The sequence below is a fragment of the Musa acuminata genome, chromosome BXJ2-2, assembly GCF_036884655.1.
Source record: "Musa acuminata AAA Group cultivar baxijiao chromosome BXJ2-2, Cavendish_Baxijiao_AAA, whole genome shotgun sequence".
Lineage (NCBI taxonomy): Eukaryota > Viridiplantae > Streptophyta > Magnoliopsida > Zingiberales > Musaceae > Musa > Musa acuminata.
Genome location: NC_088339.1, coordinates 28242501 through 28263354, shown reverse-complemented (window position 1 = coordinate 28263354; position 20854 = coordinate 28242501). Strand labels below are relative to the sequence as shown.

Sequence of the window (20854 nt, the reverse complement as noted above, 5' to 3'; positions counted from 1 at the left end):
GGAGACAATTGGTCCTGCGGATGTACATGCATCCCAGTTTCGGAAAGAAATTCTTTTAACTTATTCCATATGGCTCGTGCATATCTACTGATTCTTTTTTCTCGCCCTTATACTTCACCGTAGAAAGGCTCGACTTCTCCCAAGAATTTAAGGCATGAAGTACGACTTGAAGCCCACCACGAGACAAAACAAGTGATTTAAGATTTTCATAGATTTGTTGTTAGGAACATATTTCAGCGGTTCACCTAAAATATCTGTTATTTATCGTTTTTCTTTATGTTATGTGAATTGTATTAAATTTGATAATATTCAAACTCTTCAACTCGATTCACATCGGGGTGGTGGCGTAGTTGGTTAGCGCGTAGGTCTCATAGCTAGAGTAATCCTGAGGTCGAGAGTTCGAGCCTCTCTCACCCCAAATTTTTGGCTATTCTTTTTCGCGAGCTCTTGTTTACTTTCATTGTTCTCAGCTCCATGACAACATCGGGGTGGTGGCGCAGTTGGTTAGCGCGTAGGTCTCATAGCTTGAGTAATCCTGAGGTCGAGAGTTCGAGCCTCTCTCACCCCAATTTTTTGGCAATTCTTTTTCGCTGTTGTTTGCTCCCGTTGTTCTCAGTTCTATGAGGGTTTTACCTTCTCATGGACGCATCTTCGAATACCTACAAATCAAGAAGAAAAGCCTTCACTTTCTCAGACCATACTGCTCCTTGTGCCTAGAGTTTCGTGAGGTTCCAAGTTTCAATCCTCTTCCTCGTCCTCTCAGTCATGGGTTCCTTGAAGGCCCATCCTCCCCGCGCGAACCCTCTCCTTCTCTCCCCTTCTTCCCTGCGAGTCCCTGCTCCTCTTTCCTGCTCTCTGCCCATTATTACCAGGCGACCAACGAAGCTCCGCTGCGAGTTCGAGCTGAAGGGCAACGGCGCTCTCCCCGGTGACGCTGACCCTCGCGCGGTGGACCGGGTAAGTTCCAAATTTCGGGTACCAATACTTTGTTAAGAGCGATAAATCCATTACTGCCTTCTCTTTGGATTCTTCTTTAGCTATTACCTTACCAAAATATTAGGGCTTCGAAACGAAAGATGAACTGGGAGTATGTGCTCATCGTAGACTACATATCATCATGTCAGTGTTACATTAAGAGTGCAGACGGCCTATTTATATACAACTTTTTTCCGCAACAATAGCCGATTTCTCATGTGTCCTTATTGACGTAGTGACTCTATGAAACAGGCAAAGTTGCACTTCCCCTTATTTATCTTTTTTAAGTAGATTTGGAAACCCAATGCTCTTGTATATTTTTCTTAAGCTATGGTGAATCGTTATCTCTACGGCCAACTTGACTTGACAATGAACTTATTTCTAATTATAAGCTGCTGTATTTATGTGTGTTCAGCTAAAGGCATTGGAAGCAGCAATGAATGATATAAACAGTTCGTTTGGCAGGGGAAGTGTGACAAGATTAGGCAGTGCTGGTGGTGCTCTAGTGTATGTTCTTCATTTTCCTTGCCCTTTTTAGTTAAAAGGTTCGATACCTATGCGTGTTGTATGTTTGTTGGTTGAAGTAACGAAATTGGCCTTCAATGCAGCGAGACCTTTCCAAGTGGTTGTTTGACTTTGGATTTTGCTTTAGGTGGTGGCCTTCCGAAAGGAAGAGTTGTAGAGGTAAACATCATTGCTTTTTTGTTATGGTTGTTGATCATTAGGTCATCTAATTCTTTGTATTAATTATAATTGTTGTCCTGTACAACTATTTCTCATCAACTTGGGGAAATATTAAAAAAAAAAACTAGAAGATAATAAACCAGTATGTTATCTAGGTTCCAGATAAATGTTTTACTCAATATACTTTCCCTAAATTACTTAATTTGCTGAAGTTCTAAGAAATATCAGCAGTTTCGTTTCTGATAACATCCATATTATTGAAAAGAACCAGAAACTTTTGCCCGTTTTGTCGAGTTGTTCCTGCTACTTATCTTTTATAAATCCTTCTTACCTGCCAGTTTGAACTTCATTAAGCAGGTGCATAAGAAACACATAGAATCAGTCTATTATTAAAACATTACCAATTTAGATGATTTCTTGAATATATGACTGACAAGAAAATAACCGTTATAGATCCTTCTTACTTGCCAGTTTGAACTTCATTAAGCAGGTACATAAGAAACACATAGAATCAGTCTATTATTAAAACATTACCAATTTAGATGATTTCTTGAATATATGACTGACAAGAAAATAACCATTATAGATCCTTCTTACTTGCCAGTTTGAACTTCATTAAGCAGGTACATAAGAAACACATAGAATTGGTCTATTATTAAAAGTTTAAAACATTAGCAATTTAGATGATTTCTTGAATATATGACTGACAAGAAAATAACCGCACAGTCTATTTGAAATTTAGGATTTCCGCTAGTATCAGGATGCAAATAATGACCACTCTTTACATTAACTTTGTACCTATATCATCTGAAACTGAGGTAATGCTTGAATATATAGCAGAGGAAGTTCAGTAGATATACTAAATGGTAGTTAAACTAGGTTTTTAATCAAATGTATTTTATGATTCTCACACTATGCTTTCATAATTCTCTTCCATCTTCTTGTCTAATATCTGTTTCAATTGTCAGTGAATCTACATGAATGTTCCAAGCTTTCTCATAATTGTTTACTGCATTCTACACGTTTTTTCCCACATATGTTTCACATTACTGGTTAGGCTGGTATGTAATGGCCGATATTTACTAGCATGACCAACTACCAGTAATGACCATATTAGTTGTTAATGCTTGATGTACTGCAAATTTTTCAGTAGGCACCGTCCCAACCAGGTACTGCCAATGGACCATATAGCTTGAAACCTCTTGGTATATGACATTTTTATTTCTATTATTCCATACTAATGGTACATATTGGTTCAACACTTGGTTTCTAGGAAACATACCGCTTCAATTGGTTATTAGAATCAGTATGGGACTGGTATTTGTTCTCGACTATGTTGGGCTTTTCTTGTTAGGACGATGTCCTTAAGAGCGAATGCTCCAACATGTAGTCAGTAAAAATCCATGTATTTTTTTTTACAGAGTATCATAGTGTTAATTAAACCGATGACCAATGGCATCCTGGTTATTTAGGAAAATATGCATTACTCATTAATGTGCTAAAGCATGAAAACTTAGTTTCAACTTCTCGTAACTAGAGATAAATATGAGGCCTGGTGCAGGCATCACATTCTGCCATGATGTTGCTTTTTTCCAGGATCAATGGTATAGAAAGCCCTTGTATAATGCCTAGCACATGTAGCCTACATGTTCGGCTTGTAATAGTGTGTTTTAAATTTTGATGCTGAAGGGAAATTGGAAAATCTATATTCTTCAGTCCTATGTAATGAAAACAGAGAACATTGTTTAGATCTTGGACTTGATACATCTTTAAAAGTTTTGTTGTAGAAAATCAATAAGATAATCATCGTATGTGGAGTAAAAGGAATCGTAGCCATGAATTACAAATTAAACAGCACAAATTTAAGTTGTAACTTTCTTTTTTAACTTAACAGATATATGGTCCAGAAAGCAGTGGAAAGACTACCCTAGCTCTACATGCAATTGCAGAAATACAGGTATGTGATCTTCAAATAGGACCATTTCTTTAAAAAAAAAAAGAGTTTAGGGCTAGTAATCTATTCTTAGAAAAATATGAATTTGTTTGCAGGACAAGGTTGGACTCTTCAAGTGTAAAATATTTCTTTGTGGTAATCATATAACATAATCAACTAAATACATTTTTCTATGAAAATGCAGAAACTAGGAGGCAATGCCATGCTTGTTGATGCAGAACATGCATTTGATCCAGCATATTCTAGTGCTTTAGGAGTAGACATAGAAAACTTGATTGTCTGCCAACCTGACAATGGAGAGATGGCACTAGAAAGTAACTCTCTGCTATCAATTCAGATATATATATTTTTAAATTTTTGAGTATTTTCTCTCTAATATTCTAATTCAGATGTTGTTGATGACTGTTTAAAATGATGCTTTTTCTTTATAATTAAGGTTGTCATATGTTCTTACACAATTCAAGTTTTGCAGACAAAATATTAAACATATTTACTTTTTCTCATTATTATTATTTGGTTCTCTTGAATTATTAGTTCTCATGAATTCATTAGAAACACTCGATCATCGAGTACTAAGGATGTTGTTAGATGCACTACATAAATAGCCGTAGTGAAGGAGGTAAATTGACAATAATTTTCTTAGGACGTTAAAGCTTTAAATCTTGCCAATATTGGGTTTCAGCTTTATATATTCATCTCTGCCATTTGTCTCTACCAAGGGTTTCATACTGCATTAACAATGGGGCTAGTTTTGGCCAGTTTAGGTGAACAAACAGTTCTAACCTTGCATGATCCAGTCATGGTCCCTTTAATCATGATAAGAATCATTACCAACTTCATTTATTTCTGTTGAAGCCCTCTAATGCTTGCATTCTCTAATTTGTATGGGGTTCGGGTTTGATGATCCATTGACTCGAAACCACCTTTCAGGAAGTTTTGACAGAGGTAAGAATTATCGCAGAAAAACTAAGTGTAAAACCAAGAGAAAACAATCTCGTTTGTTTGTAAAGTTAAAGTCCTAACTACGAGACTTGAAACAATGAAAATAGAAGCGTGAAAGAAAGCTTATGGGTGCATGAAAACGTAGGTTGTTTTTGGACAGCACATCGGTGCTCTCAGTAGGTTGCGGTCATTATCGGTCTTCGGTCTCCTCCTTCTCTCTTTGTTGCTGGAACCTCTTCTTGGGGTTTTGGACATCTGGTGGTAGACATTGAGGACTTCTTGCAGTCGCTAGACGTAGCTCTGGGCTGCTGGAACATGAGAAAGAAAGGTTGAGGTCAGAAGAAGTTGGCTGCGGCGGTGCATAATTCTTCCCTCTCTTCTCCTCATTGCTCTTTGCTGCCCTGAGGCTGCAAAACTAGGGTCGGCTAGCTCTTTGCTAAAGGCTTTCTTGATTCGATTCCCTTTAGGTGGTGACACATCCCTTGTTTTATAGGGAGAAGGGTGCCCTAAGTTTTTATGGTTTAAGGACTTTCCTTGTCGGGCGTGCACCTCCCTTGCTTGGTGGCTGCCCCTATTTGGATGAGGGCTGCCCTAATTTGAGTCTTATTGGGACTTGGATTGAGGTGAGAGGGTTGCTGTTTCTTGGGCTTGCTTAATTGAACAAAGCTGAATAGTGTTGAGATCATTGTTGATCATTCTCCCTTTCTTCTGAATCATGAATTGAAATTTTTATTCATTTGCAAATCAATGACTATCTTTCGACATGTAAACGGTGTCATTCTCTAGAAAAAGGTGGTGCTTTGGACTTGAGATCATATGAGTTAAGGTGGCATTTTCTTATAGGGATTTTGGTAGATGTTATGCAGATGGATATAGTAACTGCTTGTCAAGAAATCACTTCTTTATGTGCTTCCGCATCAAGTCTGCAACTTACTCATGGAGTCTAGTTGGTACTAATAGTTTCCTTTTGTTGTATACTAAGAATATAATGATCAAAAGGATAGAAATCATGTTTAGTGTGATTGGTATGCAGATAAACTAGCAAAGTTTATGTAATTAATGTCATTTTGACTAATATCTTTTGTTATCTCAGTTGCGGATCGTATGTGCAGATCTGGAGCAATAGATCTCATCTGTATTGATTCAGTTTCTGCTCTTACTCCAAGGGCTGAAATTGAGGTACGTTCTTTATACATGCTTGTTTAGTATTTCTAGTGATAATCCAACTTCACAAAAGGACTAAAATTCTTGCTTTAGGGTGAGATTGGAATGCAACAAATTGGTCTACAAGCCCGTCTAATGAGTCAAGCATTGCGTAAGATGTCAGGAAATGCCTCAAAAGCTGGTTGTACTCTCATTTTCCTGAATCAGATACGATACAAGGTTTGTTATAGGATTTCCTTCTTTTCTGCTTCCTTCTCTTCTAATTTTGTAAGCTCTCGGTACATTTTGATGTCGTAAGATTGGGGTGTTTTACGGGAATCCTGAAGTAACCAGTGGAGGGATTGCTTTAAAATTTTTTGCGTCACTTCGGCTTGAGATACGCTCTATTGGCAAGATCAAATCTGTGAGTGTATAACTTACTTTGTGCTCAATTTCTAGTGCAAGCACATATGATTGATTAATATTTAATCATTGTTTTGTTCAGGCTAAAGGAGATGAAGATGTTGGAATTCGGGTGCGTGTAAGAGTGCAGAAAAGCAAAGTATGTAAAACATGGTTGTTTATTTATATAAAACAAATCTATATATCAAACCAAATTTGTGTTTCTCAACCTGATGCCAAATTTGTCAAACTAGGTAAAACTACATCTATGTATGAAATCAATATATTCATACAAGTTAAACTACATATTATGTATTCAGATAAGCTCATGCTTGCTTTTATCAAGTTGCACACTGGCATTTGTCTGATTGTCCTCTCTTCAGGTGTCCAGGCCCTACAAACAAGCTGAGTTTGAGATCATATTTGGGGAAGGAGTTAGTGGGCTGGTTGGATCATAATGTTCCCATTGTTTGCTTATTTACAAATTACAAGATTAGTGCTTTACCTCTGGGCTGACTAATCTGAAATGCAGGGTTGTCTTTTGGATTGTGCTGAGTTGATGGATGTTGTTGTCAAGAGAGGATCATGGTATAGCCATGGAGAAAACAGGTCAGCCACCCGTATATACATGAGCATGGGTTCATTAAATCAAATCTGGCACTCCACAAATTCTGCATGATTTATTGCATTTAGCATCGTACACTCTGTTTTTCACACATATTTTCTCAAAATGATGGGTCTTTCGAGCAGCAGCAAGGTAACAATTTGCATTGTTGAATACCTGTCTCATCTTCTGTACCATTTAAAGGACCATTAAGATGGTGTATCATCTTTCTGTGCTTGACCCCGGTGGCAGCCAATCCAAGAACCAAACAGCTGTCTGATCCCTGCAAGTGTGATACGGAACTTGTGTGTTTCAGTTTTATATCTTCATGAACTTTTACACTTGAATAAACTGTTGTTGGTGCTGCTGCAAGATTTCAGGTCGTTATAAATTTGATCAAATAATTGCACCGTCCTATAAGGAAATCAAATTTTCATATGCTTTGATTTAAATCAAGACCTCATTCGGGAGCCGAGGGCCCAGTAGTATGTAGCTTTAGGATGAAATCTTCTTAGAGGTTCATTGTGGTGAAATAGAACATTAAACATCGTGTAACTGTATAGGCTGTTGAAAACAGACGATCAATTTGATGTATTATAGTAACAAAGCTCATTGAAACTTTATCAGGCTGTTTTGTCTCTATATACTATGTTTGTCTGACAACTGTTATCAGCAGGCTCGGACAAGGCAGAGAAAAGGCATTACAATATCTGAGGGAAAACCCTGTCATCTGCAATGAAGTAGAAAAGGTGTGCGTGCTTCTTCCTTTGTTGGAATATTATCCTGATATATATAACATAAGAATTTGGTTGTCATCATGAATCTCAACTTTCCATGTTGTCTTTGTTGCATGACTTGCAATTTCTCTACTCATTTTTCCGCTCTCTTTTGTTACACTCTGGGTTTGTCTTGAAGATCATTCATATAGAACTGCCCCTTGCGTGAAATGTATCATTGCAATGCCATGTCAAAAATGAGATGCACTTGTGTCACAACGCCTTTTGTGCCCCCTCTCTAGGATGATATTTTGGCCAAGATAGGAACATCATGAGATGCTTTATAATAAAAACAGTTTAATGCTTTAGAAACATGCATGAGCGCTCATGACCAAGTCTATCACTTGTTCTTTGTGACTTTGACATTAGTGCTTCTCATGTCATACATAGGTTAATCTATCAGAATCTGTTAATCTGTCGCATACTACACGGAGTCATTTTCATGTAGTACATTGATGCATCATCGTAGGCTGTTCGATCGATGATGATGGATGGGTCCAGACATATGAGCTTCTTGGCCTTTGGCCAATTGTCAGCTGCTGAAGAGGCGCAAACATAGGATGAAGAAATGAATACAAAAGCACCGGTCTTGCTGTCTACAGAGGTTTTTTCTGTCATCCAGCACTCGGTGCCGACTCGACAACCTCAGATGCGGAAAAGAGAATCAAACAGCATTCAAGCAGGATCACATCATGATGCTGAGTAGGTTGTGACCATTATTCCGTCATGCAGGATTATTCCAATTTTGTTTTTATACGTGTTGGAATCGAGAAATGCAGTCTTTGCGAATTGGTCAATCTTCAATTCTGTGACGATTAGAGATTCTGCAATTTTTTTATTGTGTTGGGATAGCAACAAAAGCTCACACTGTCGTCAGTGTCATGAAATTCAAGTTCATAAGATCGGCACGAAAGAACTGCCTAATTTGTTAGAGATGTCTGAATTGAGATTCACGGAGAGCACACATGTCGTAGTGTGAAAACGTAACATGGCGCGGCATCTCAAAGTGCCACGTGGCTGTGATGTGATCCGACCAATTCCCCCCCATCCATAACGGTCTTAGTCTTACGCATCTCCAAGTGGTCGGAAGCACGACGACGATGTCCCATAGGGGCTCACATGCCACTATCGTCTCTCGTTGGTGAATCCCAATTACTTGACATACCATTCCATTCTTCTCCTGTTCATTCCATTCTTCTCCTGTTCATTCCATTCTTCTCACATGCCACTATCGACTCCTCGAATCCTTACAGATTCCCGCATGCCTCCACGAGCTCGTCCGTCATCATCAGTTTGGAGATCCGATCCCACCCTCGAGGATTTAGTGCAAACAACTATCAACGAAGTATCTTGTTACCAAGAAATAAAACGACGAAACAAACAACTATCAACGAAGTATCTTGTTACCAAGAAATAAAACGACGAAACAAGAAACTCTCAACCATTATGTTAAAATTGCAGTTTATATAGGCAACGTAGAGTATATGAGAACGGGAACATGACGACGATTCTATATAGGCAACGAAGAGTATACTACAAATAAAACACAGTGCAGTGCAGTCACAGTACAGGTTACAGGTTCATCGTCATCCACCGGTTGAAAACAACAAACATATGAATTATTTTGCAGCACTAGTTAACTAACCTGGAGCTTAGAATATAATGCCTCTGGTAACCTATTGCAGAATATTTCTGGAGCCTCCATCCATCAGCTTCGAGTGTAAAAGGATTCAATCAAACATTGAACTATATAAATCCTGGCTTAGGAAAGATCAAGATTAATTTGGACGGCAGACGCCAGAGTGCAACAACTCCTTTAGTGTACGAATGCATTCTTGTAGACGGTAAAAGTAGTAGACGACCAACCTAAAGATGAACTCATGAAGGATCTTCATGGCCAATCATCATCGCCATCATCCTTGCTTGAACGTCCACCAAACCTGCCGGACCTGCTGCTTCGACTAGACCCACCATAACCACTAGAGCGGCTTCGGCTTGAATCATCGAAGCTGCTAGAACGACCGGAATCAGAGTTGCCAAAACTACCGAAGCGTCCAGATCCTGAGCCACCAAACTTGCCAAAACGTCCTGTGCCCGAATCACCAAAACCACCAGAACGTCCTGAACCGAAATCCCCATAATCGGAGCGACCAAAATTGGAGCCACCACTTGGTGTGCCTGAAGCTGAACCATCGAAGGAACCAAAACGGCCTGACCCAGATTCTCCAAAGCCACCTGTGCGGCCGCCAGAACCCCCAAAACCTTGAGAACGGCCATAGTTTCCACCACGCCCAAAACCTGAACCACCCATTCGGCCACTTCCATATGAATCAAAACGACCACCACGCATGCTACCAATCATGTCTTCTCCACTACCCTCAACTTTAATCTTAGGTAGCTGAAAATTCGAACAAAGAACATATCAGTCAGATAGAGGTGATTAGTACAAAACAATAAGCTTTAAAATTTGTACATTGGATGATTGAATAAAGATGATAGATTTGGATTATAAATTTCTAAAATAGTTTGAATCAAATTTGAAATTGAATATCAGTATGAAAACTATCGATATCACTAGTACAAAATGGAAGTTCTCAACTTACTAGAGATGGTAAATATCAAGTAATTCTGGACAAAAAAAGATAAAAATCAAAATGTCAATAATAATGTCAGTGAAATAATTTTTAAGTTCTTTATTTCCTTTTTTCAAAATTCTTTATGAATGTCCTGTGTAAAATCTTAGATGAATCTATGAAAACAAAGATTAGTGGTAATTTCAATATTAATTTCGTTCTTGATCTGTTAAATTTTTTAAAGTTCTGTATTTTTTTACCATTAAGTTACTTTTTGAAAGTTCTTTTTTTTCTTTTTTATTTGTGTTTCATGAATTTCATATCATTGCTTTAGCAGAAGCCAATTGTAATGGACTATCTCCTCCTTTTTTTCCTTAACAGTGATGGATTTTGAAACATTATCTCTCCAAAGTATCAGATATCCCATATTCCCGATAAATCCAAGATAACCCATATTTTACTCAGCGGTGGCAACCATTAGTTCATGTTGCACTTCTCAATTTAAGTCAGCTTAACTTGCAAATACTAATGAAAAGACCAAAGCATCATTAATCAGGGTCAATTGCACGTCAAGGTTTGACTATAATACTTCACATAGAGGGAAAAGGGTCTATGCCATAATGGTCAATTCTAATGATCTTATGGATAGATAGAATATATGAGCTACTTCAATCATGCTTGAAGGGATATTAGATCTGTTTGTGAGAACTTTTTTCTTAAAATTAATTACATACATTTCAAGAATGACATCAACCATGAAGTCAAGTTCCTGTAGCTTCCAACAAATATTATACCCACTAGGGCATGCAAAAGCTTTAGACAAATGCGAAAAGTAAACTAACTTAACAATATATCCCAGCCTTCACCACAAAAATGCAAAGCATCCAATTCAATCTTCTGATGAAAGTGAGATATGCCAAAAGTCCAATTTCTCAACTGGTTCGGTCATATAAGAAAAACAAAATTACCTCAATAAAACTGCTTCCTATGTCTTGTTCAATGCCTCTAACAACACGATTTTGCTCATATGAGTGTATGAGAATTGCACTGCCTTTTTTGCCAGCTCGTCCTGTTCGGCCAGATCTATGAACAAATAATTCAGATGTGTTTGGCAATTCATAATGTATCACCTGGTCAAAGAATATGGTCATTTTAGTAAAGAACATGGACCTTCAATCATGACTTAATATTGACAAAGCAGAAAGGATACATCAGAAGAATCTAAAAAAGTTTAAATTAGGCATCCGATGAAAAGAGATCGCACCATGAGCATATACTGACCATTCTCAAACCTAATTCTCAAACCTAAGGTGAAAGGATACACCAGAAGAATTGGTCAAAAATATAGACAACTCAACAGGCTACGTATATATCCAATGAAATGATTAATTCAAGTATAGCTTTGCTGCCGCAGCTCCTCTTGCAATCTACTAAAAAGGTACACCTACTTAAATATCCAGATGATCAGGAGAATGATAATTTCTCATCTACAAACTACAATAGAGGAAAATGCTTCAAATCGCAAAATCTGAAGCTCAATCTGTGTCACTAAAATAATGTATTGACTAAAAAGATGCTCACCAGATCAACATTAGGTATATCCAAACCACGAGCAGCAACATCAGTAGCTATCAAAATATTAAAGCGGCCATCTCGAAATCCAGCTAGTGTTCTTTCCCTCTGGTTCTGTGAGATGTCCCCATGAAGTGCCTCACATCCAAAGCTCCGACCCATGGAATAAGCCAACCTATCAGCATCACGTTTTGTTTGAGTAAATACTATGCATTTACCTCCTTTAGCGTGTTCCTAAAAAATAGCCAACAAAATTTAGGTTATAAACTATGTTTAACTACACTAAAAAGGATGAATTGGTTATAAGACTGCTTATTGGGCTCAGCTGCTAACAACTTACTTTTATTAGTGGCCCAAGAATTGATGGCTTTGCATAATTATCTGAAACAATAGAGTACAGAGTGATCCCTTCTGCTAGTTTCTGGTCAGAATCACCAACCTACAAAAAAGCATCCTGCATGAATATTCTGAAACAAACACAAAATATTAGCAATTAATTACCAAATGTGCCAAGCCCATCAAACATTCTGGCTTTAGCTATCTTCTGGTCATCAGGATGCAAGGGAATGACTACCTTGTCAGACTTATGATAGAAAACATACGTAAAAATAAGGTAATTTTAACATTTTTTTTAACACAATTCTAAGGTCAGTGTTTTTATTAAAGGTGTTTCTAAAAGAAAACAGTTACCCTTTACCAAACAGAAATTTCGTATATAGGATGCATAAAATATTTCCCAAAAGTAATAATCACATACTTATTGGTAAATCCATAAAAACCTAATAACAGGAAATAAATGCCAAGCAGCATTTGTGTTTATAAAACATCCTAGTTGGAAATGGTAAGACAGTGTTTATTATAAATTTAAAAATAGCAGGAAAACATAAACAATGGCATGTTCCAAGTGCAGTTAAGATAACCTTAAAATTTGCAGTCTGAGGACAAGACTACATGCTATTATGATATCACAGCACAAATAGAGTAAAAATATTCCTTATGCCAATAAAAGCAGATAATGCTTTTTATGATTGGGGTATACAGTTCAACTAAGCAAATGCCAATTAGTAGACAACAGAAGTAGAAACGGATATTTAAGATCTAAAATATTTTTGAGATAATTGGAAAAATACAAGGGCCGGACCATTAAGGCAGTTTATTTTATAAAAAAAAGATAACAGAGAAAAATAAACAATTGAGATAACATGACAAACTCTTTTAAATGGAAAGAATGAAATACATAATACAGAGACAACAGCATGATTACATAGACATTACAAAGAAATTTCAAGATTTTTTGTAGTACAGGAAAAGAAATGTATACGTGTAATATTATAAATATATAAAAGTTGAGAAGTACAACAATCTAGATGCACTTATTTATCTTAGTCATAGAAAAGATAAAATTGTTAGTCACGATAGAGATACGCTAACTACACACTAACAAAATCAGATGTTAACGGGATGTAAATTGAATTGCCATACTCACAAGGTCAATATTAACTGGATCTTTTAGGTATCTCCGTGTAAGCTTTCGGATCCAAGTTGGCATGGTAGCAGAGAACATCATAGTTTGACGTTTTGGGGGCATCTTATCCAAAATTCTCTCTACATCTTCAGCAAAACCAACATTAAGCATCTGATCAGCTTCATCAAGGACAACAAATTGAATCTCTGACAAATTCAAGGCGCCTCTATTAAGCAAGTCAATAATTCGTCCAGGAGTGCCAACCACAACATCAACACCATAATTAAGTGCTCTCATCTGTTCATTAATCGGAGAGCCTCCATAAACACAAAGAGTGTACAACTTGGAAGACTCTTTAAATTCCTTCTCAACTTGTCGAGCAAGCTCTCTGGTCGGTGCAAGTACCATGGCCAAAGGGTTTCTGCCACAGCTGCAGATAACCATTTAGCAGTTAGAGACTATCTTGCAGTATGAATCATATAAAAATGTTCATCAAGGAGTCAATCCACATGTCATGAATAATGAACTCACCCATGTTTGGCCTGAAAGCGGATAATCTTATCCATAATTGGAATTCCAAAGGCAAGAGTTTTCCCTGTACCCGTCCTTGCACGACCAATCATGTCTTGTCCTTGCATTGCAGGTTCAAGTACAGCCCTCTATTCAATAGTGCAAAAGCAACATTAACAAACTTGATGCTAAAATAGATATTCTTGACAATTAATACTTACTTTTAGATACCAGCGAATAACAAATCAATAAATCAATGGATAAGAAAGATAGCACCTTCACAATAATGTCAGATAACAGCTTACCAAAAAAACAGGCATGCACAAAGGTCAACGCATCACCGAAATGATAGAATGCTTCATAATTACTCATACCATGAAAGCTATAAAAAATTAATATCTGCTAAAAAGACCACCATAGCACCATCTGAACCTACTAAATATCCAAGAAATGAATTATCTAGATTTACAGGTTATGTGTATGTTACATAAGGGGGTTGACAAAAATACAACGCACTACATCAATATAAATTTGCTCTTAGTTAAGAAACTCAAGAACAGAAAAGAAAAGGGTAGAATTTTCTTTTTCTTTTAGCTGTTTGCCCCGAACAATAAACCGTTCCACAAGTCCAAAACATTAGCTGAAGAATAAAGGACGATTGACAGCTTAGAAGAGGACATTTCAATACCTGTATGGGAAAAAGCTTTGAGATCCCCTTGTTTGCGAGTTGAGTCACGATATCCTGCGATATCCCCAGCTTGGCGATCTCTAACCGCTCGTCCCCTCCTCGCTCAGGACTCCTTCTGTCATCTTCGCAGTAGTCATCGACGGCGTACTCCGCACAGGCGACATCAGTGGCCCTGAACCCCATAGGCCCCGCCGAGAAGTGGATTTCCCTGCGCCGGGCACAGCAAAACTCGAATTGTCGCGCGGACTTATAGAACGGAACGAGACCGTCGGCTGAGGACGGAAAGAGCGACGCCGAGGCGAACGACGGCGGGAGAAGAGAAGACTCCGAGGAAACCAGGGCTGCTAGGGCTCGCCTCGACGCCGAGGCGGCAACCGAAGAGGACCTCCGGAACAAGAAGTTCATCGTCCAATGATCGAAACCGCAGAAGAGGGATCGGGAGGGCGAAACCCCAGACGAGGGACTAGGGTTTTGGGGGCAAGTTAGGGGGAAGCGAGAAAGATATTTATGCGGGAGAGGAGGCGGAAGGTTGATCAATAGGGATACGGGTCGGTGAAGCGAATACGTTGGTCGCATCTAATCGATTGGTTTCCGAGATCAGACGGCCCGTGATCGACCTGATCACTGCCGGATTGAATTGGCGACTATGGAGTCCGGGTTGGAAACATGGAATCTTTTATGTCCCACCAATCTTGCTACTTCTTGACCCACCTATTCACCCTAATTTTTTTGATACTCATGACTTATTGAATCCGATTAAATCAGATACTGATACAAATTTTAATTAATTTTAAAATTATATATATATATATATAAAGTTTTCATTGAGATTAGATACGACCTTCGTATGGATGACATTGGATGCATGAATCGTTCTATCGTATAAAGAACACAAGAATACAGCTATCTATATCTTTATCATAGATATACCACGTTGCAACATGCATTGTTATATATGGATTTGTATCCCTCTTGTATATAAAATACACCCATGTATGCGGATGAGGAAAAATAATATTTTACGTAAGGAGGAGACTCAAAAAAAGAGAAAAAAAAGTTAGTAGTTAGTTACCTTTAACATCTTGATCTTTATATTTTAAAATATTATATTAACATCCCTTATAGTTATAAAAGTAAAACATCTAGATCCATTTATCCTAATGCCATCGTCGATGATCACGGATGATAACACAGTTAGAGACCGTGAATGACTGTATCAGTATGGTGTCTGCTTTCATTTGATTTTTTTTTTCGTTGCTGAGCTGCTTTAACCTGACTGCAAAACAACACTCGGTTCAAGGAAGGATTAAAGCTTCTCATGAAAAAGAAATTTAAAGTGCGGTGGTCTTGGAAACTAAACATCTGCGCTTCTCATGTTGAATCAATGTGTTCGATCGATGATGAGACATATCAGCTTCTTGGCCTTCGGCCGAGTGTCAGCTGTCGAAGAGGAGCAAACATATCATGCGAAATAAATGCAAAACACTGGTCTTCCTGGCTTCGGATAGCACTGTGGGTTTTTTCTATCAGCTCAGCACTCAGTGCTGCCTTGACTACCTCGACGTGGTAAAGAGAAAAACCATAAGGTTGCAGAAAGCAGGATCACATCACACGAGGAGCATCCAATCATGTCAACATACTCAAAAGGGCATTTATTTTCCTCCACTTTTTGGTTTTGTACGTTACATGCATGTTGGAATTTTATAAATGCAGTCTTCCGAATTGATCAAGCTAGAGTTCTGTGATGACCAGAGATTCTGTATCTGTTTCAGGGATGACAAGCTCAAACTGCCGAATTTGGCCTCCAAAAAAGATGTCTATTTTGAGATTCGTGGAAGAGTGTATTGCTGCAAAACCTATTTGCTGCATCTCTCCGGAACCTCCATCCTACAGCTTGAAGTGTTAAAGATTGAAAACAAACAACATTGAACTAAGCAGTAATGTGAAGGTCTCTTGAGGAAACCCCTCCCCACCCATCCCCCCTGGCTTTGGTAAGACCAAGGTTAGTTTGGACTCCAGATGCCAGAGTGCAACAGCTCCTTCAGTGTAGGAAATGCATTCTTGCATACAGTAATAGTAGACGACCAACCTATGATGAACTCATGAAGGATCTTCCTGGCCAACCATCATCGCCATCATCCTTGCTTGAGCTTCCACCAAAACTGCCGAAGCTGCCGCTTCGGCCAGACCCACCATAACCACTAGAGCGGCTTGGGCTGGAATCGTTGAAGCTGCTAGAACGACCGGAATCTGAGTTGCCAAAACTACCATAGCGCCCGGATCCTGAACTACCAAAGTTGCCAAAACGTCCTGCACCAGAATCACCAAGGCCAACAGAACGCCCTGAGCTGAAGTTCCCAAAACCATCAGAGCGACCAAAATTGGAGCCACCAGGTCTGCTTGGTGCGCCTGAAGCTGAACCACCGAAGGAACCAAAACGGCCTGACCCAGATTCTCCGAAGCCGCCTGTGTGGCCGCCAGAATCTCCAAAACCACGAGAACGGCCATAGTTTCCACCACGCCCAAAACCTGAACCGCCCATTCGGCCACTTCCGTGTAAATCAAAACGACCACCACGCATGCTACCAATCATGTCTTCTCCGCCACCCTCAACTGTAATCTTAGGTAGCTGAAAATTAGAACGAAGGCCATATCAATTAGTAGGTGTGAAGAAATAAAGGAAAGGCAAGCAAAAAACTGGAAATGGAACAGCAAGATGTGACCCAAATACGGACCATGGACCATATGAACTTCAATAGGATAATTTTATTCACAACATTTGAATTATAAAATCAACTAAAACATGTTGGGTTAGCATTTTCCAGCTTTGAATAGAGAAAATATGCATAGTTCATCATATGCATTAAAGATAGTCATATGCATGAGTTAGAATCTTCATATTTCAAAAATACAGTCAGATGCCTATGCCTTTAAAGGATAAGGTGATCCGATTAACCCTGACTGACCTATCAACTCACTGACAACAAGGATAAGGAGAACAAGAGAAGTGTAGGCTTTGTGGATCCAACAAGCATCAGGGGAGATGAGACTAATCCATTTTGTAGGTGCTTTGTCCCTGAAGGTAAGAGGCAAAACCTCAAAGAAGCAGCAAGTTGAGGTGAAAACAAAAGGGTTTCCAGTCAGCAAATTCTTCTGGAACACAAGTTACCTATCAGTGGTCGCAGCAAATGTTAATTCTACAGTAGTTGATCAAGGCATGCAACAAGAAGTTATTGACAAAAGGGCCTCATCTCCAATCATCTGTTGGTAAAATCAAGTACACCGCATAGGCCCTCATAAACTGCTCTATGCAATTTAATCGCCTACAGTTTTTGCTCCCACCTGTTTTTAGACTTGGCCTTTGCCTTTGGAGGTCCAATTGACACTACCTGAAGACAGCACGATTAGAAAGGGAGTTCACAGTCTAGACAAAGTCTTGGGTTCAAAATCATATGTGGGTTCTCTGTAAAACTTACTAGAGATGGTAAAATATCAAGTAATTCTACACAAAAAATATTTCACTAACAATTTTATTATTGATATTTTTATTTTTAAGTACTTCATTTCCTGTTTTCAAATTTCTTTCTAAATGTCTGTGTAAAATCTTAGATGAATCTGAGAAAATAAAGATTAGTGGTAATTTCAATATTGATTTTAATCCAAGATAACCCATATTGTACTCACAGCAGTGGCAACCATTAGTTGATGTTTCACTTATTCAACTTAAGTCAGCTCAAGTTCAAATACCAATGAAAAGATCAAAGCACCATTAAACAGGGTCAATTGCATGCCAAGGTTTGACCATAATAATTCAAATAGAGGGAAAAGGGTCTGTGTTATAATGGTCAATTCTAATGATCTTATGGACAGATAGAATATATGAGCTAATTCAAGGGATATTAGATATGTTTGTCAGAACTCTTTCTTCAAAGTAATTACATACATTTCAAGAATAATGTCAACCAAATAGTCAAGTTCCTGCAGCTTCCAACAAAAATAGTATACCCACTAGAATGCAAAAACTTTAGACAAATTCACAAAGCTAACTAGCTTAACAATATTTCCCAGCCTTCACCCAAAAAAATGCAAAGCATCCAATGCGATCGTCTGGTGAAAGTGAGGGATGTCAAAAGTCCAATTTGTCAACTGGTTTGCCCAAACAAGAAAAACAAAATTACCTCGATAAACCTGCATCCTATCTCTTGTTCAATGCCTCTAACAAGACGATTTTGGTCATACGAGTGTATAAGAATCGCACTACCTTTTTTGCCAGCTCGCCCAGTTCGACCAGATCTATGAACAAATAATTCGGTTGTGTTTGGCAGTTCATAATGTATCACCTGGCCAAAGAAGATGATCATTTTAGTAAAGAGCATGGTACCTTCAAACATGACTTAATATTGACAAAGCAGAACAAAAAATAGTGAAGTGAATCTAAAAAAGTTAAAATTAGGCATCTGATAAAAAAAAGATCATACCATGAGCATATACTGACCATTCTCACACCTAAATTAACTTAAGTCAATAAAGTATGTTCTGTACATGTAAACATAAATTATCCATAGTAGAAAACAAAATCATGATCTTTGCATCATTTGTTGAATGTTGACATTGGGAAAGAAAAAAAGAACATCTGTTGAGCAGAGTAAGGTTTGAATAGTTTAGAGTAGTCTTTAACCACTGGAGGGCATCACCACCACCACCATACAAACCAAACAAAAATTTTATTCTCATCCTATTTCAAAAATGCTAGTTCATCATATACTATGAGATGGTGATACCAGAAGCCAATTGGAATAAATATTAGAACAGTAGAAATCCATGCATGCATGACACAACTGAAAGAAGAAAAAAAAGTAAAAGGATACACCAAAAGAATTGGTACAAAATATAGACAGACTCAACAGGCTACATATATGTCCAATGAAATGATTAATTAGAATATAGCTTTGCTGGAGAGGCTCCTCTTGCAATCTACTAAAAAAGTACACCTACTTACATATCCAGATGATCAGGAGCATCATAATTTCTTATCTACAAACTACAATTGAGAAAAATGTTTCATATTGAAAATTTTGAAAAGTTGACGTGTGTAAAAAAAAATAACATATTGACTAGGAAAAGACTCACCAGATCAACATTCGGTATATCCAATCCACGAGCAGCAACATCAGTAGCTATCAAAATATTAAAGCGGCCATCACGAAATCCAGCTAGTGTTCTTTCCCTCTGGCCCTGTGAGATGTCACCATGAAGAGCCTCACATCCAAAGCTCCGACCCATGGAATAAGCCAACCTATCCGCATCACGTTTTGTTTGAGTAAATAATATGCATTTACCTCCTTTAGCATGTTCCTAGAAAAAAGGCAACAAAATTTTTTTATAAACTATGTTTAACTAAACTAAAAAGGCTGACTTGGCTATAAGGTCGCTCACTGGGATCAGCTGCTAACAAATTACCTTTATTAGTGGCCCAAGAATTGATGCCTTTGCATAATTATCTGAAACAATAGAGTACAGAGTTATCCCTTCTGCTAACTTCTGGTCAGAATCACCAACCTACAAAAAAGCATCCTACATGAATATTCTGAATCAAACACAAAATATATTATCAACTAATTACCAAATGCATCAAGAACATCAAACATACTGGCTTTCGCTATCTTCTGGTCATCAGAATGCAAGGTAATGACTACCTTGTCAGGCTTATGATAGAAAAAAAACTGAAAATCAAGGTAATTTTAACATTTTTATCTAACCTCATGCGAAGGTCAGTGTTTTTAATTAAGGTGTTTTTAAAAGAAAACAGTTACCCTTACCAAAAAGCAATTACGTAAATATGATACATCAAATATTTCCCATAGAATATAATCTCAAACTTATTGGTAAATCCATAAAAACCTAATAACAGAAAATTAATGCCAAACAGCATTGTGTTTGTAAAACATCCTAGTTGGAAAGGGTAAGACAAAATGTTTATTTTAAATTCAAAAATAGCAGGAAAACCTAAACAATGATATTGAACAAGTGCAGTTATGATAACCTTAACAATTGCAGTCTAAGGACAAGACCATATGGTATTTACAATTGGAGTATACAGTTCAACTAAGCAAATGACAATTAGTAGACAACAGAAATAGAAACAGAGATTTAAAATCTAAAGTCGTTTTGAGATAATTGAAAAAAACAAGGGCTGGTTCACAAAGACAGTTTATTAAATAAAAAAAGGTAACACCAGGAAAAAACAACTGAGATAACATGACATAATCTTTTAAATGGAAAGAATGAAATACATAATACAGATACAACAGCATGATTACATAAACATCACAAAGAAATTTCAACCAAGCAAATGACAACTAGTAGACAACAGAAGTGGAAATGGGGATTTAAGTTCTAAAGTCTTTTTGAGATAATTGAAAAATACAAGGGCTGGGCCATCAAGACAGTTTATTCAAAAAAGAAAATGAATAAAAGAAGATAACACAGAAAAAAAAACATCTGAGATAGCATGACAAAATATTTTAAATGGAAAGAATGATATACATAATACATATACAACAGCA

The 20854-nt window shown here is 37.7% G+C and overlaps 3 protein-coding genes and 2 non-coding genes across 7 annotated transcripts in view; 3 read left to right on the top strand and 2 right to left on the bottom strand.

Moving 5' to 3' along the window:
• Positions 1 to 335: 335 nt before the first annotated feature.
• TRNAM-CAU (transfer RNA methionine (anticodon CAU)) lies at positions 336 to 418 on the top strand. The gene is given in 2 exon segments: positions 336 to 373; positions 383 to 418. It is a non-coding gene; the product is annotated as a tRNA-Met (tRNA).
• Positions 419 to 485: 67 nt separating this feature from the next.
• TRNAM-CAU (transfer RNA methionine (anticodon CAU)) lies at positions 486 to 568 on the top strand. Its single transcript is given in 2 exon segments — positions 486 to 523; positions 533 to 568. It is a non-coding gene; the product is annotated as a tRNA-Met (tRNA).
• Positions 561 to 8411, top strand: LOC103975661 (DNA repair protein recA homolog 1, chloroplastic). Of its 3 annotated transcripts, none has more exons than XM_065096320.1 (13): positions 561 to 957; positions 1391 to 1482; positions 1584 to 1659; positions 3554 to 3616; positions 3798 to 3927; positions 5649 to 5734; positions 5813 to 5938; positions 6018 to 6122; positions 6204 to 6260; positions 6484 to 6534; positions 6633 to 6709; positions 7378 to 7453; positions 7950 to 8411. In XM_065096320.1, exons 1-13 carry the CDS (start codon positions 766 to 768, stop codon positions 8037 to 8039), a joined length of 1221 nt encoding a protein of 406 aa, XP_064952392.1. In that variant the 5' UTR covers positions 561 to 765; the 3' UTR covers positions 8040 to 8411. The 3 variants fall into 3 exon arrangements, with proteins under 3 accessions (XP_064952392.1, XP_064952393.1, XP_064952391.1); XM_065096321.1 differs by having other exon boundaries at positions 562 to 957; positions 7381 to 7453; XM_065096319.1 differs by having other exon boundaries at positions 562 to 957; positions 6484 to 6546.
• A 552-nt stretch (positions 8412 to 8963) lies between these two features.
• LOC103975663 (DEAD-box ATP-dependent RNA helicase 53) lies at positions 8964 to 14816 on the bottom strand. The gene is made up of 7 exons (XM_009390687.3): positions 14289 to 14816; positions 13622 to 13749; positions 13112 to 13520; positions 11966 to 12064; positions 11635 to 11859; positions 11022 to 11183; positions 8964 to 9878 (listed from the first exon to the last, which is right to left on the bottom strand). The coding sequence occupies exons 1-7, from the start codon at positions 14691 to 14693 to the stop codon at positions 9372 to 9374; spliced, it is 1935 nt and encodes a 644-aa protein (XP_009388962.2). The 5' UTR covers positions 14694 to 14816; the 3' UTR covers positions 8964 to 9371.
• Positions 14817 to 15917: 1101 nt separating this feature from the next.
• The window catches only part of LOC135605819 (DEAD-box ATP-dependent RNA helicase 53-like), a 6494-nt gene continuing 1557 nt past the window's right edge, over positions 15918 to 20854 (bottom strand). Inside the window, exons 4-7 of the mRNA XM_065096318.1 lie at positions 19749 to 19847; positions 19419 to 19643; positions 18467 to 18628; positions 15918 to 16917 (exon numbers count right to left, since the gene is read on the bottom strand). Of these exons, the coding sequence (XP_064952390.1) occupies positions 16378 to 16917; positions 18467 to 18628; positions 19419 to 19643; positions 19749 to 19847 (1026 nt within the window). The 3' untranslated portion in view covers positions 15918 to 16377. The remainder of the gene's footprint in view (positions 16918 to 18466; positions 18629 to 19418; positions 19644 to 19748; positions 19848 to 20854) is intronic.

Bases quoted from the DNA above. Each gene is read 5' to 3' on its own strand.
- LOC103975663 (XM_009390687.3), bottom strand. From the start codon at position 14,693: ATGAACTTCTTGTTCCGGAGGTCCTCTTCGGTTGCCGCCTCGGCGTCG. The intron at 11,184-11,634 runs GTGAGCATCTTT...TTCTTTGACCAG, and splicing joins ATATACCTAATGTTGATCTG to GTGATACATTATGAATTGCC. The intron at 9,879-11,021 runs GTAATTTTGTTT...TCGAATTTTCAG, and splicing joins TAGGAAGCAGTTTTATTGAG to CTACCTAAGATTAAAGTTGA.
- LOC103975661 (XM_065096319.1), top strand. From the start codon at position 766: ATGGGTTCCTTGAAGGCCCATCCTCCCCGCGCGAACCCTCTCCTTCTC. The intron at 5,735-5,812 runs GTACGTTCTTTA...TTCTTGCTTTAG, and splicing joins CTCCAAGGGCTGAAATTGAG to GGTGAGATTGGAATGCAACA. The intron at 6,123-6,203 runs GTGAGTGTATAA...TGTTTTGTTCAG, and splicing joins CTATTGGCAAGATCAAATCT to GCTAAAGGAGATGAAGATGT.